Source organism: Oncorhynchus tshawytscha, linkage group LG09 (assembly GCF_018296145.1).
Source record: "Oncorhynchus tshawytscha isolate Ot180627B linkage group LG09, Otsh_v2.0, whole genome shotgun sequence".
Taxonomy (NCBI): domain Eukaryota; kingdom Metazoa; phylum Chordata; class Actinopteri; order Salmoniformes; family Salmonidae; genus Oncorhynchus; species Oncorhynchus tshawytscha.
The window spans coordinates 14,356,231-14,373,033 of NC_056437.1; the positions used below are offsets into that span (position 1 = coordinate 14,356,231).

General features: G+C 41.4%; 1 protein-coding gene across 1 annotated transcript in view; it reads right to left on the reverse strand.

The window, feature by feature from the left end:
- Positions 1–608: 608 nt before the first annotated feature.
- Positions 609–16,803, reverse strand: part of LOC112259460 (chondroitin sulfate N-acetylgalactosaminyltransferase 1) — an 80,197-nt gene continuing 64,002 nt past the window's right edge. Inside the window, exons 5-8 of the mRNA XM_042326583.1 lie at positions 7,687–7,865; positions 7,427–7,521; positions 6,247–6,328; positions 609–2,290 (exon numbers count right to left, since the gene is read on the reverse strand). Coding sequence (XP_042182517.1) covers positions 1,995–2,290; positions 6,247–6,328; positions 7,427–7,521; positions 7,687–7,865 — 652 coding nt within the window. The 3' untranslated portion in view covers positions 609–1,994. The remainder of the gene's footprint in view (positions 2,291–6,246; positions 6,329–7,426; positions 7,522–7,686; positions 7,866–16,803) is intronic.

Here is a 16,803-nt window from a genome sequence, read left to right on the forward strand (position 1 = left end):
TTCCTTTGGGTCATTTAGACTTGTGTCAAGCCATCGTCATTTAAGCTTCTAAGGAAGAGTAGGCATATTATCAATACAGATAACAACATTGTTAAATAATATCTAAGAATTTTTGGAGCAATGCATTTAATCTTTTCTAACAATAAAACTTCTGATAGAGGGTGAAGACCGTTCTACCATTTTAACACTGCGTTTATAACTTAATTATGGAATCAAAGTGTATGCTATCTATTATAATATATTATTTGCCCAGTTATACCATACACAAAACAATTTGACTATTGTAGATAGTCTTTGTTTTATCTCTTAATATAAGTTAATGTTAAGGACTCTTGGAAGATTAGTCCAAATGGGGACTAAAAGAGATCCTAATAAAATCAAATAAAATCAACAACATTGAGAAATATGTTGGACACTGTATCCATATTTTCTCTCAGGACCATAACATGTTCCCTATCCCTCTGTCACGCCCTGACCATAGAGAGCCATTGTTTCTCTATGGTTTAGTAGGTCAGGGCGTGACTAGGGGGTGATCTAGTATACCCATGTCTATGTTGTGTTCTAGTTTCTTTTTCTATGTTGGTGTTTTGAATGATTCCCAATTAGAGGCAGCTGGTAATTGTTGTCTCTAATTGGGGATCATATTTAAGTAGTTATTTTTCCCACCTGTGTTTGTGGGATCTTGTTTATGTGTAGTTGCCTGTGAGCACGCCATTGTCTTCACGTTTTGTTCATTCTTCATTGTTTTTCAGTTAATATACATGTGGAAACCATATCACGCTGCACCTTGGTCCGATAATTCTTACGACAAACGTGATACCCTCATAGCTTCCTGCTCAAACAGCACACCATAATACCGCCCAAAAAAATCTCGATATTTATTTTGACCCTTCAAACTACACTCTTTTGTTTCTTGATGATAAAAAAGCACATAAAAGCACTTGTAGGATTAGTTAAACTCGTGAAAAAGCAGTACACTATAGATGTAGGATCTTAATTTGATCTGTGTTGTCACAGCAAAATAATCCTGCAGCAGTCCACAATGTTGCTTGATCGGTGGTTTGGCTATCAACTGGCCAAAAGTAGGCAACATGAAAAGTGCAATACTGTTAATATAACAGTGTATTAACCTCGTTTATACCTGGTTCTAACTTGCGTAATTTGTCCTGATTTTGTCCACATTCTGATTGTGCACAAAGGACCCATGTTAGCACCAGGTGTAAACAGGCTAGAGTTGGGGTTTTCTGTGAATTTATGTAACTCACAAAGCTCATATGCATTTGCTGCAGTGCAGGAAAATGATCAGCAACAAAGGAGTGATCAAATTAGGTTAGTACATCTGTATATTGATTCTGTGGAGCTTGAGAAATAATGAATATCTAATAGCTTCCATGTACCTCCATTGTTGCCATTGTCTCTCTACATAACCCTCAGTAATGCCTGTTTTAATGTATTGATTGATCATCAGTTCTGAGGAGAGTCACGTAACCAGCTGACATGACTTCAGATTAAGAGTATCCTCATTCCATTCACAGTCATGCTGTTCTCTTCCAGTCCACAAGGTGTCTCTAATAGGCTACAGGAAAATCTAGTTCTACTCTTTATCTAGCCTTCAAGAAAGACCAGCAGATGCCACATCATGACTCTCAAAACCAGCTGTCAGTCAGTCAACACGAGGCACATGATTTTAAACAAAATACAGCGGAGCAGTCAAGTCTTTCTGCTGCTCCTTTTGACTCTCACTGTTGTTTTTACAGTGCTCTCACTTCTTCAAGATACGACAGGTGCCTTAGCTGTGTTTTATATATCCATTTTGCCATCGGAGGATAAAATGGAGTGTTTTTCCTCCGTAGTGAGTCAGTATTGTTGTCATCAGATCACAACAATAGATCTCTGTTCTGTTGTTTTTTCCCCCTCACTGTCTCTGACTGCCATACTGTCATGCCCTCCTCCTAAAGTCTAGAGTCCTGTGTGACTCCCTCATCATGTCTTCATCATGTCTTCTTGGCAGGGTTTAGCCTCTGGGGTTTCTGCTTGTGCAGGTGTGCCTCGATCTCGTGTCGGAAAAAGAGCATGCCCAGCTGGCCGTGCGAGGCCTCGTTCATGGCCTTGGACTGCATGCACATCCTGTACTGTTCCGGGGGCAGCTCGTCCGCGCAGCGCTTCTCGTGCCACAGGTGGAAGAGGCCCCTAGACGGGGACCGCACCACCAGCAGGTTGCTGTGAAGGTATTTCCTGTAAAGGTGCACGTCCTCGCCGCCCCAGCCTTTGATGTCCACGTCGAAACCACCTGGAGGAGGGACAACATGAACTCATCAACTCACTGCACATATATAACAGAGGAGGGAGATCAGGGGTGCGTTCAGTAGGACGTTGTGGAGCGTTCATATAGAAAAATGTTATGTGGAAATACAATTAAGCCTCTCTTAAATGCAGAATGTAGTCAAATAAATCATGCCGGCTCTTTTCATTACATTTCTATTTGCAACATTGCACAACATTTTCCCACTGAACTATGCCCCTGATTGATTGATCAGGTCAAACAGGGGTCAGAGGTCAAATCCTGATGACAGGGTTCTGTTTTTGTCATGATGACAGTTTGTTAAATTAATATGTTAATGCAAACACATCCGGTTTGTTGGGATCTGTTCTACATGCATAATGTCTGGGGTCTGTTGCTATTTCACTGTAAGGTCTACTACACCTGTTGTATTCGGCGCACGTGACAAATAAACTTTGATTTGATTTATGACCGCAGAGGAGTGATGAGCTATTGGGATAGAACCTCAGAACATGTCCTAACTCAGAGAGGCAGAGGTAAAGCGGGAGGCTCTGTCCATGTGAGAAAATAGCAATAAGCAGACAAAGTGAGGATTTTCTGTATGGAGTTCTATGAGAGAGGTTCAGATTTGGTCAACAACTTTTTTTATTTCTAATTTGCTAACTAAGGCTTATTTGATCGAGTAGAAGTTAGGAAATGTTTAGATTGATACGAATGTACTGATATAAGTGGATGCACGTGGCATCTCGGAAACTTTGAGAAAAACAATTTTATCTCGGAATTGTGTCTGTTGTTCAAATGCGTAATTGCCCTCTGATTGGCTAGAATGTTCCCATCTGATCTCACCTCCTCCCGCCTGCCTTTCCACGTTTGTGACAACGACTCCCATTGTTAGGCCGGAGACGAGACCATTTTGTCATTATAGATTATCTCTGCCTCCTAACACGACTTTCAGAGGAATTAAGATGCTGACGTCAGTTCTTTCGAACTATCTGGACTACATTCTCCTCATGCCCTAGGTGACACAGGTAATCATGTTTTGTTTATTTATGCAGCAGTGTGTTTTTCTTCCTTTTTCTCTTACTGCAGACTGCTCAGTGCTCAACCATAGACAGAAACTGCTTATCCAATAGAAATCCCCGATCACACTTGTGGGCGATGTCATGGTGACATTAGCTAGCTAAGCTCATGCGCAGAAACAAGTCTTCGGGTCTAATGGTCGTGTAGTGCCGAACTGCGTATGTGCAGACTGTAAAATCAAATGCGCTCCATCGATATATAAAATAGTTTTTGATGAAAATGAAAATGTGTCAGTTTGTCATTTTCACTTGGATTTAGTGATGAGGTGTGACAAATAAAATTGGATTTGATTTGAAAGTTTCAGACACTAAAGACATCAAATCTAGTTTATGTAATCAGAAAAATGAAATTGACAGAAAATAAACAACTAAAGCCTGGCGTACACTATTTTTGATCTGATTTAGCTGTCCCAGACCAGTCCTGATATTTTGAAATAGGTTTGATTTTATCGGCACAAAATCTGCAATGCTCTTGTAAATGTGAGATGTGCAACGACAAGTTTTGAGAACGATTATCAGCGATTGTTTGTATGCTGGGACCTAAAAATGTCCTCTCTATTTGAACTCATTCTGTCTCTTCTCTTCATCTCACTGGGAGAAGCAAATTGTCTATATTCCTCCCTTCTTCCCCCCACCCTCTCACCCTCTCACTCTCTGCCTTTCATTCTCTCTCTCTCTCTCTCTCTCTCTCTCTCTCTCTCTACTTTGGGTGAAAATCTCAACACATGGATCAATTATTTATTAATTACTATTCACATCTAATCTGAAATCACCCCGCCAAAGAGTTGCAAGGACTATTTTACGTACATATATTATAGGTAGTTTTATATCATGAGGTGGACAGTGATATAATGTATCTCTCTCCTGAGAGCCTAAGGTCAGACAGATGCTGTACCTCTGTCTCCCGCCACAGTAATATCAATGATTTCTGTTGGGAATAAGGACTGTCTCTGGACAGTATCTGCGTCCCAAATTACACACTATTCCTTATATAGTGCATTACTTCTCCCTATGGGCCCTTGTAAAAAAAAGAAGAGTGCACTATAAAGGGAATAGGGTGCCATTTGGGACAGCCAGACACGGATACAGAAAAGGTCCTTATTCCCACCATAGTTTATAGCCTCTGATTTCATCTAATGGCCTCAACTGAGGTGGAAAATCGTGTTGAGGCATAACATGTCCTGAGAGCCAATATACCTGAATCCATAATGATATTGCTGGTGGTTTGGATATGAATGGAAATACAGTGCATTCGGAAAGTATTCAGAGCCCTTCCCTTTTTCCCCACGTTGTTACGTTACAGCCTTGTTCTAAAATGGATTCAATAAAACATTTTCCTCATCAATCTACACACAATACCCCATAATGACAAAGTGAAAACAGGTTGAGAACTTTTTGCTAATTTATAAAAATAAAAAACAGAAATACCTTATTTATGGAAGTATTCAGACCCTTTGCTATGAGACTCTTTTCCATTGATTATCCCTGAAATGTTTTTACAACTTGAATTGGAGTCCACTTGTGGTAAATTCAATTGATTGGACATGATTTGGAAATGCACACACCTGTCTATATACAGTCTCACAGTTGACATTGCATGTCAGAGCAAAAACAAAGCCATGAGGTCGAAGGAATTGTCCGTAGAGCTCCGATACAGGATTGTGTCGAGGCACAGATCTGGAGAAGAGTACCCAAAAATGTATGCAGCATTGAAGGTCCCCAACAAGACAGTGGCCTCCATCATTCTGAAATGAAAGAAGTTTGGAACCACCAAGACACTTCCTAGAGCTGGCCGCCCGGCCGAACTGAGCAATCGGGGGAGATGGGCCTTGGTCAGGGAGATGACCAAGAACCCGATGGTCACTTTGACAGAGCTCCAAAGTTCCTCTGTGGAGATGGGAGAACCTTCCAGAAGGACAACCATCTCTGCAGCACTACACCAATCAGGCCTTTATGGTAGAGTGGCCAGACGGAAGCCACTCCTCAGTAAAAGGTACTTGGAGTTTGCCAAAAGGCACCTAAAGACTTTCAGACTATAAGAATCTTTGGCCTGATTGCCAAGCGTGTCTGGAGGAAACCTGGCACCACCCCTATGGTGAAGCATGGTGGTGGCAGCATCACATCTGGAGGAGACCTGGCACCATCCCTACGGTGAAGCATGATGGTGGCAGCATCATGCTCTGGGGATGTTTTTCAGAGGCAGGAACTGGGAGACTACTCAGGATCGAGGGAAAGATGAATGAAGCAAAGTACAGAGAGACCCTTGATGAAAACCTGCTCCAGAGTGTCCAGGACCTCAGACTGGGGCGAAGGTTCACCCTCCAACAGGACAATGACCCTAAGCACACATCCAAGACAACGCAGGAGTGGCTTCGGGACAAGTCTGAATGTCCTTGAGTGGCCCAGCCAGAGCACGGACTTGAACCTGATCGAGCATATCTGGAGAGACCTGAAAATAGCTGTGCAGCAACGCTCCCTGACAAGCTTGAGAGGATCTGCAGAGAAGAATGCGAGAAACTCCCCAAATACAGGTGTGCCAAGCTTGTATCATCATACCCAAGAAGACTCAAGGCTGTATCGCTACCAAAGGTGCTCAACAAAGTACTGAGTAAAGGGTCTGAAAATTTATGTAAATGTAAATGTGATAATTCAGTTTTTTTTCTTTTTTTTCTTCTAAAAACCTGTTTTTATTTGTCATTATGGGGTATTGTGTGTAGATTGATGAGGGGGAAAAAAACAATTTAATCAATTTTAGAATAAGGCTGTAACGTAACAACATAATCGGAATACTTTCCGAATGCACTGTATATGTTTCTCTTAGCACAATTTGCATTAGCATTAATATGAAGGCATAATTGACCAGCAATGAGTTAACATGGTCTTTACCTATGTTGATGAAATCTGATCGGTATTGGCATGTCATTCCGAAGCCAAAGTCTCTCCAGAATCCTGTATCCTTTTTAATGACCTATTAAACCAGAGTAATACAGAACAGGCAAATGCAATGTGAGAAAACATGATGTTGTACCATGTATGTGGTATCTCTTAACCTTTGTGAAGAATCATTTAGAGGACATCAGTGAAAACATGCTGTTGTACCATGTATGTGGTATCTCTTAACCTTTGTGAAGAATCATTTAGAGGACATCAGTGAAAACATGCTGTTGTACCATGTATGTGGTATCTCTTAACCTTTGTGAAGAGTCATTTATGTGAAGAATCATTTATGAAGAATCATTTAGACATCAGTGAAAACATGCTGTTGTACCATGTATGTGGTATCTCTTAACCTTTATGAAGAGTCATTTAGAGGACATCAGTGAAAACATGCTGTTGTACCATGTATGTGGTATCTCTTAACCTTTATGAAGAGTCTCCATGTAATCTCTTAACCTTTATGAAGTGTCATTTATCAGTGAAAACATGACCATGTATGTGGTATCTCTTAACCTTTATGAAGTGTCATTTAGAGGACATCAGTGAAAACATGCTGTTGTACCATGTATGTGGCATCTCTTAACCTTTATGAAGAGTCATTTAGAGGACATCAGTGAAAACATGCTGTTGTACCATGTATGTGGTATCTCTTAACCTTTATGAAGAGTCATTTAGAGGACATCAGTGAAAACATGCTGTTGTACCATGTATGTGGTATCTCTTAACCTTTGTGAAGAATCATTTAGAGGACATCAGTGAAAACATGCTGTTGTACCATGTATGTGGTATCTCTTAACCTTTATGAAGAGTCATATAGAGGACATCAGTGAAAACATGCTGTTGTACCATGTATGTGGCATCTCTTAACCTTTATGAAGAGTCATTTAGAGGACATCAGTGAAAACATGCTGTTGTACCATGTATGTGGCATCTCTTAACCTTTATGAAGTGTCATTTAGAGGACATCAGTGAAAACATGCTGTTGTACCATGTATGTGGCATCTCTTAACCTTTATGAAGAGTCATTTAGAGGACATCAGTGAAAACATGCTGTTGTACCATGTATGTGGTATCTCTTAACCTTTATGAAGAGTCATTTAGAGGACATCAGTGAAAACAGCTTTCTTACCAGTTGCTGCTCCACTGGAGGGATGTAGTCGTGGTTACCGTAAATCAGGGTTGGGTTGTACTGGCTGAACAGAACAGGATAGAACACCTTTTTACCTACGGAAGAAAAGTATGCAAATGTTATCAAACAAATCAAAAGATTCCTAATGTATTTATTACCCATGTTAAATAAAGTTGAAGTTGAACATGTTGTTAGAGCCTCCCACTCTGAACACAGCACGGATGTGGGTTTGTTCAGTCAAGTGTAGTATCCTCACTCACCAGGTTGAGTGTTGAGTCGGCAGGTGTTGAGGAAGTCAGCGGTGAAGTAGATGTCGACATCACAGAAGAAAAGGAGAACGTTCCCTCCTTTCCACGCCCTGGCACCCACATCCAGGCCACGCCCCCGGGAGAACTCCTCATTCAGCTGGAGCAGAGTGAAGTTCTTGAAGTTGATCTCCCTGTGAGGTGGGAAAGGAAGAGATTTTATTCATTCGATTTGTGGACAATTGAAAAACAAATGTCAGCTACACGTGAATACACTGTATTTAAAATCATCAAGAATAACACAATAACGTTTAAAGATCCAATTCAGATGTTTTTATTTCAAGGTCAAATCATTTCTGGGTAATAATTAAGTACCATACTGTGATTGTTTTCAATTAAAATAGTCAAAAAATAAAATAAATATAGCTTCTTAGCAAAAATACATTTCTCAAGCAAGAATTGTGCTAGGACTGTCTGGGAGTGTTCTGAGTGGGGAGGGGAAACTGAAAACTAGCTGTTATTGGCAGAGAGGTTTGGAACACAGACACCCTCTGGAAAAATGTAACTGTCTTTCTTATTGGTCTATTAACTCATTTATCGCCTAATTAATATGGCTTAGATCTAATGGGATCGATATGACAACAGCCAGTGAAAGTGCAGGGCGCCAAATTCAAAACAACAAATCTCAATTCAAATTCCTCAAATATTTTGCACAATTTTAAAGATAAACTTGTTGTTAATCCGACCACAGTGTCCAATTTCAAAAAGGCTTTACGACGAAAGCATACCAAATGATTATGTAAGGTCTGCACCTAGTCACAGAAAAACACAGCCAATTTTCCAGCCAAAGAGAGGAGTCACAAAAAGCAGAAATAGAGATAAAATGAACCACTAATCTTTGATCACAATACATGTATGTTTTGTTCAATAAAGTTCATATTTATATCCAAAAATCTCAGTTTACTTTGGCGCGTTATGTTCCATAATGTTTTGCTTCCAAAAAATCTGGTGATTTTGCAGAGAGCCACATCAATTTACAGAAATACTCATTATAAACATTGATAAAAGATACAACTGTTCTGCATGGAACTTTAGATAAACTTCTCCTTAATGCAACCGTTGTGTCAGATTTCAAAAAAGCTTTACCGAAAGAGTACACCATGCAATAATCTGAGTACAGCGCTCAGACAACAAAACAAGCCATACAGATATCCGCCATGTTGTGGAGTCAACAAAGTCAGAAATAGCATTATAAATATTCACTTACCTTTGATGATCTTCATCAGAATGCACTCCCAGGACCCAGTTCCACAATAAATGTTGGATTTGTTCGATAAAGTCCATCATTTATGTCCAAATACCTTTTTGTTTGTTTGCGCGTTTAGTACACAATACAAACTCACGACGCGCGGGCAAGTCCAGGTGAAAAAGTAATATTACAGTTCGTAGAAACATGTCAAACAAAGTATAGAATCAATCTTTAAGATGTTTTTATCATAAATCTTCAATAATGTTCCAACCGGAGAATTCCTTTGTCTGTAGAAATGCAATGGAATGCAAGCTAACTCTCACGTGAGCATGCGTGATCAGCTCATGCCACTCTGGCAGACCTCTGACTCATTCAGCTCCCATTCCTCCCTCCTCACAGTAGAAGCATCAAACAAGGTTCAACAAGACTTGACATCTAGTGGAAGCCTTGGGAAGTGCAATATGACCCCATAGACACTGTATATTCGATAGGCAATGACTTGAAAAACTACAAACCTCAGATTTCCCACTACCTGGTTGGATTTTTTCTCAGGTTTTTGCCTGCCATATGAGTTCTGTTGTACTCACAGACATCATTCAAACAGTTTTAGAAACTTCAGAGTGTTTTCTATCCAAATATACTAATAATATGCATATATTGACAACTGGGCCTGAGTAGCAGGCAGTTTACTCTGGGCACCCTATTCATCCAAGATACTCAATACTGCCCCTGGCCATAAGAAGTTTTTAATAGACCAATAATAAAGACAGTTAATATTTTCCAGAGGGTGTCTGTGTTCCAAACCTCTCTGGCAATAACAGCACACATTTTTGACTGTATTGGACCTTTAAAAATGTATTGCTGCTGTGGTCCTCTGAGGAGAGGAGGGAGAGAAAGAGAGAAGAAAGGAGAGGGAGAGGACAAGAGAGGAGAAAAAGAAACCCAACCCAATGGATACCAGAAAGAGGGAAACCGCATGGCTCCTCAAGAAATTGCTCAAAAAGTGAATTAGCTTAATTGGTTCAAAGTTAACTTAGTAGAGGGAATGGGACAGTCTTAATTGATCAGTTACTAATGGGTGTTATGAGAGCAGAAAGGGCAGAGGACCCAGCTGAGCCTGGATACAGGCACTACATAAAATAAATAAAAAGCTACCATTAAGGTACCATTAACTACAGTACACACACACACACACACACACACACACACACATCCCTATTCCCTACATTCCTACACTACTTTTGACTAGGGCACTTACTTAGGGCTCTGGTAAAAAGTAGTGCAATATATAGGGAATATTGTGAATTGTATGATGAGAAGTACGGTTTGTTAATATATATGCTGCTCACTGTCAATGTGGCAAATGTGTTTTAACATCTCAGCCTCTTTTAGGCATCATCCTCCACCCACGGTAAACATCCACTGACTGTTGTTCCTGTATTAGTGAGGGATTACTGCCCTGCTGGATAGTGTCAGCGACTGAATGGCACCTTGGGGGATCAACTCAAACACAAGCCTGCTAACACAAGACCAACAGAGAGAGATAGAGAGAGACGCATGGAGAGACTGAGGTCTGCCACACACACACACGCACACACACACTGCAGGATCCAGCAGGATAAATTATACATTAAATCCTAACCTTGGGCCTTGTACTAGGGGGAATTAGCTAGAATCTCCAAAAAACATTGCAATTAATCGTTTGAGATGTGAACACTATAAAATTGCTAATGCATTATTAACAAACTCTCTCAAATGAACATAATCACAGATTCATGCCCATAATAGATCATAACACAAACTTTTTCCAGTTAAAAGGAGAACATCGTTAGTCATCTGTGACATAGTTGAACCAAGTCTGGAACCAACAGGACCCTAAACAGCTTCAAGCCTCAAGACTGCTGTAAGGGTGCGCGACAACTGCTACGTACTTAACCAATAGCTATATGGACTATATGCATTGCACCTTTTTGCTATAACTGTTTTGACACATACGCTGCTGCTGTTACTGTTTATTATCTATCCCGTTGCCTTATCACTTTGTCCCTACCTACACTGTATAAGTATTCCAGGTGACTACCACATGAAGCTGGTTGAGAGAATGCCAAGAGTGTGCAAAGCTGTCACCAAGGCAAAGGGTGGCTACTTTGAAGAATCTCAAATATAAAATATATTTTGATTTATTTAGCACTTTTTTGGTTACTACATGATTCCATTTGTGTTATTTCATAGTTTTGATGTCTCCACTATTATTCTACAATGTAGAAAATAGTCTAAATAAAGAAAAACCCTTGAATGAGTAGGTGTTTCCAAACTTTTGACTGGTACTGTATATCAATATAAGGCTATGGCTAGTGTGACATTGGCTGTCATTCACACTCTACAGGTTGTAGGCTCTTCCCAGTGCTGAACAGTCCTCCCATCTCCCTAGCAGCAGCTGAACCAGATGGAAGGGCTTCCTGTTGCCTCTCTGGGGACTCTGGCTCTGGAAATGATGAGCTGGGTGTTTCATTTCAGATCAATCTGTACGGAGCCTTATTTATATCTGCTGTCGGAAAGAAAATGTTGATTTAGGACCCGTATACTTGTACTTAATCCTGTTTAGACACAGATACACCCACGAATTGGCTGGTGTAGCCAAAGCATTAACGCGCACCAAGAAATACAGACTGGCTGACAAATACAGACAGACAGAAACACAGACACACACAAACGCAAAAGCAAACACACCACATACACACGCCTACCATTCACTCGTACTAAAATCAGAAAAGAGCCGAATGTCCTTGTAAGGGCTGCCACCAGAATTCTCAGCCTGTGGTTTTTCCAAGGTGCACAAAATCTTGGGACACGAAAACATTGTTCACCAAGACCCATGGGAGTTGTTTTGCATCGGATAAATACCTTTCAAACCACTAATTCCCACAAAAATAAGCACACACAATGTATGTGGGCCAGCAATCCTGTGGGATTCGGAGTAGTTAAAAGTAGGCAATCAGGATTTTATTTCAATCACATTAAGAGCGAGTAGGAGTGTCCTGAAACGGTCATGAAAGAGCTTCATTGGACTCTATGTAAACTGGAAACCACATATCCTGAGGCTGCATTTATTGTAGCTGGGGATTTTGACAAAGCTAATCTGAAAACAAGGCTCATCATCATGAAGTGCTTTGAGAGACTAGTCAAGGATCATATCACCTCCACCCTACCTGACACCCTAGACCAACTCCAATTTGCTTAACGCCCCAATAGGTCCACAGGCGACACAATCGCAATCACACTGCACACTGCCCTAACCCATCTGGACAAGAGGAATACCTATGTAAGAATGCTGTTCATCGACTACAGCTCGGCAATTAACACCATAGTACCCTCCAAGCTCGTCATCAAGCTCGAGACCCTGGATCTCGACCCCCGCCCTGTGCAACTGGGTTCTGGACTTTCTGACCTGCCACCCCCAGGTGGTGAGGGTAGGAAACAACATCTCCACCCCACTGATCCTCAACACTGGGGCCCCACAAGGGTACATTCTCAGCCCTCTCCTGTACTCCCTGTTCACCAATGACTGCGTGGCCATACACACCTCCAACTCAATCATCAAGTTTGCAGACGACACCACAGTGGTAGGCTTGATTACCAACAACAACGAGACGGCCTACAGAGAGGAGGTGAGGGCCCTCAGAGTGTGGTGTCAGGATAATAACCTCACACTCAACGTCAACAAAACAAAGGAGATGATCGTGGACTTCAGGAAACAGCAGAGGGAGCACCCCCCTATCACATCGACGGGGCAGTAGTGGAGAAGGTAGAACATTTTAAGTTCCTCGGCATACACATCACAGACAAACTGAAATGGTCCACCCACACAGACAGCGTGGTGAAGAAGGCGCAACAGCGCCTCTTCAACCTCAGGAGGCTGAAGAAATTTGGCTTGTCACCAAAAACACTCACAAACTTTTACAGATGCACAATCGAGAGCATCCTGTCGGGCTGTATCACCGCCTGGTACGGCAACTGTTCCGCCCACAACAGTAAGGCTCTCCAGAGGGTAGTGTGTTCTGCACAACACATCACGTTTTGGGGTAAACTACCTGCCCTCCAGGACACCTACACCACCCGATGTCACAGGAAGGCCAAAAAGATAATCAAGGACAACAACCACCCAAGCCGCTGCCTGTTCACCCGCTATCATCCAGAAGGTGAGGTCTGTACAGGTGCATCAAAGCTGGGACCAAGAGACTGAAAAACAGCTTCTATCTCAAGGCCATCAGACTGCTAAACAGTCATCACTAACATTGAGTGGCTGCTGCCAACATACTGACTCAATCTCTAGCCACTTTAATAATTAAAAATTGGATGTAATAAATGTATCACTAGTCACTATAAACAATGCCACTTTATATAATGTTTACATACCCTACATTACTCATCTCATATGTATATACTGTACTCTATACCATCTACTGCATCTTGTCTATGCCGTTCGGCCATCGCTCATCTATATATTTATATGTACATATTCTTATTCATTCCTTTACACTTGTGTGTGTATAAGGTAGTTGTTGTGAAATTGTTAGATTACTTGTTAGATATTACTGCACGGTCAGAACTAGAAGCACAAGCATTTCGTTACACTCGCTTTAACATCTGCTAACCATGTGTATGTGACCAATAAAATTGGATTTGATTTGATTTGAGTGGGTTTAGTTCAGGATCCAGGCAGTGATTCAAGAAGCCCCAAGACTCTGGTATTTCCTTTTGTGATCCTGTTTGCTTTAAAGGGCAGGTCTGGGACAGCTCTCTCTGTCTGTCTGTCTGTCTGTCTGTCTGTCTGTCTGTCTGTCTGTCTGTCTGTCTGTCTGTCTGTCTGTCTGTCTGTCTGTCTGTCTGTCTGTCTGTCTGTCTGTCTGTCTGTCTCCTCTCTCTCTCTCTCTCTCTCTCTCTCTCCTCTCTCTCTCTTCAATGCCTCTGCCTGTCTGTCTGTCTGTCTGCCTGTCTGTCTGTCTGTCTGTCTGTCTGTCTGTCTGTCTGTCTGTCTGTCTGTCTGTCTGTCTGTCTGTCTGTCTGTCTGTCTGTCTGTCTGTCTGTCTGTCTGTCTGTCTGTCTTAGTGACTGTCTTAGTGACTGTTTATACACTGATGAGTCTCACTTTCTGCATTAGTGACTGTTTACACCCTGATGAGTCTCTCTTTCTGCATTAGTGACTGTTTATACCCTGATGAGTCTCTCTTTCTGCATTAGTGACTGTTTATACCCTAATGAGTCTCCCTTTCTACCTTAGTGACTGTTTATACCCTAATGAGTCTCCCTTTCTACCTTAGTGACTGTTTATACCCTAATGAGTCTCACTTTCTGCCTCTAGTGTTTTAAATTACTCTGGACAGCTAGGACCTCTAGTGTTTTAGGGGACTCTGGAGTTAGGACCTCTAGTGTTTTGGAGGACTCTGGACAGTTAGGACGTCTAGTGTTTTGTAGGACTCTTGACAGTTAGGATGTCTAGTGTTTTGGAGGACTCTGGACAGTTAGGACCTCTAGTGTTTTGGAGGACTCTGGACAGTTAGGACCTCTAGTGTTTTAGAGGACTCTAGACAGTTAGTACCTCTAGTGTTTTAGAGGACTCTAGACAGTTAGTACCTCTAGTGTTTTAGAGGACTCTAGACAGTTAGGACCTCTAGTGTTTTAGGGGACTCTGGAGTTAGGACATCTAGTGTTTTAGGGGACTCTGGACATAGGACATCTAGTGTTTTAGGGGACTCTGGAGTTAAGACTTCTAGTGTTTTAATGTGGAAATACTGAAAGAACACAGGACACACTCTTTTCAGGCCACTTCGCTACAAAGTGATTTTCGTAGCAGGTTAGGCGAGCATTTTCACTAACCCTAACTCTTTTCCAAACCTTGAACACAGGACACACTCTTTTCAGGCCACTTCGCTACAAAGTGATTTTCGTAGCAGGTTAGGTGAGCATTTTCACTAACCCTAACTCTTTTCCAAACCTTAACCTCAGTCTCCTAACCTGCTGCGTTAATTCTACTAACCTGCTGCGCAAGTTCTCCTAACCTGTTACGAAAAAGTAACTTCGGTATTGAAGTGGCGTGAAAAGAGTGCTTCCCAAAAGAATACACTCCGGCCGAAATGCCACACTTCGCTGTGGTGTATGTTTTTTGACAGTAGGCAGTGCTCTGTCTGTCTCCCTGAGGAGCTGATCCATATGTGGAGATGTAGGGATGGTGCATTAGTATTCATTGTGAGCTGGTAGCTGGTGGGCTGGTGTTTGTGCTCTGAGGGCATCTGCAGTTCACTGGCGTTTAGCTATCACCCTGGGCTCAAAATGGTCTCCTCTCCTCTCCTCTCCTCTCCTTCATCGATACTAATTATTCATGTCTATCGATTTCCCCACTCTTCAAACAGCTGTGTGCCTGGTTAAAGAGTGTTGGAGATAAGCATGTCGTTGGCTGGTACAGCTTACTAAGATACAAAATAAGGAGTTGAACTTTACTTCAACTTGCCCTGCGCATCACAGCATAAGGCAGGGTTCGTCAACTAGGTTTGACCTCGGCCAATTTTTTTCTGAGCTAATAGCCAGAACATAGTTAGTATATAATATTAGCACAATTGATTGGCCTACATTACAAATTGAACATCATTTTTAACACATCTGATTAGTACATAATAAATTCAGTGCAATGACATAATCATTTTGATCTGATTACAATCATAATATCACCATGTCTGTATTCAGTTTTTATTTTAGTCTCTTTCTCTGTGCATTGATTGGTGGGGAAAACCAGGTCTACGTAGCCTACTGTAGTCTACACTACTTTATCTAACGTCAACTTTCCTTCAGATCAATTAGCTTTATAGCAAGAAAAATGTCACTCTCAAAAGGTATCAAAAGAAAGGTGGATAATGAAAATGGAAGTTTCAGCGAAGAATGTACAGAGAGAAATGTGTTCATCTTACCATATTTTCCCAATGCCAAGCCAGTGTGTCTTATTTACAACGACAATGTCGCTGTTTGCAAATAATTAAATCTCAGACGTCCATGTCACATTCATCTCACCCGACATCCACAATATTGTGTTCGAGGCGAAATGCAACTTTTCCCATTGAGTATGTAACATAGTGGCCTATATGACTGTATTTAGTAAATACTAACATTATTGCGAGTGCTTATACAGAGATGTTTAGGTCTCAAGCTGACAGTATTTTCTGTTTGTTGTTTGTGAAATTATTGTTGAAATGAATTACTTGACCGGTGTAGTTTTCCTACATATGTTGCTGTGCAACACTTGCATAACAAGTTATCTATATTTTCAGCACCAGGTGCTGTTCACCTCCTATTGATTGCGCTGTGGTTGCAGCTTTACGTTTCAGCAGCACCACAAAATGTTCTGCTGCCTGCTTTATTAGTTGATTGTCTCCTGCATTCTCACTCCTTATTGATTAAGTTAAAACGTATCGTTTGCATTATTTAGGTAGGGTAACTTCCTTCTAGGGACATTGCATTTCGGAGTTTTTGCTTCTCATAATTCATTTGGGGGGCTTTGGGAGTCCAAATAATATTTCTGGCAGGCCGCCAGTTGGGGAACCCTGGCATAAGGAGTTGAACTTTGATTCAACTTGTCCCGTCCCTATACTTTACTAGCTTGGATACAGTTCTTGCCCAATGAATGTGAACACATACATGTACAGTGCAAAGGGGGTAAAATGCGTTTGGATATAGCATCAAATGATCCACATGCTGTCTGCTGTTGGAAACAGATATTGACGCAGGCAGAGGCAGTCTATGTGGAGCTACAATGAGGGCAGGCAGGTTCAGGATTCAGGTCATCGACAATGGCAAAAGTCTACCCACCCTCCCCCTAATTCTCCCCTGTAAAT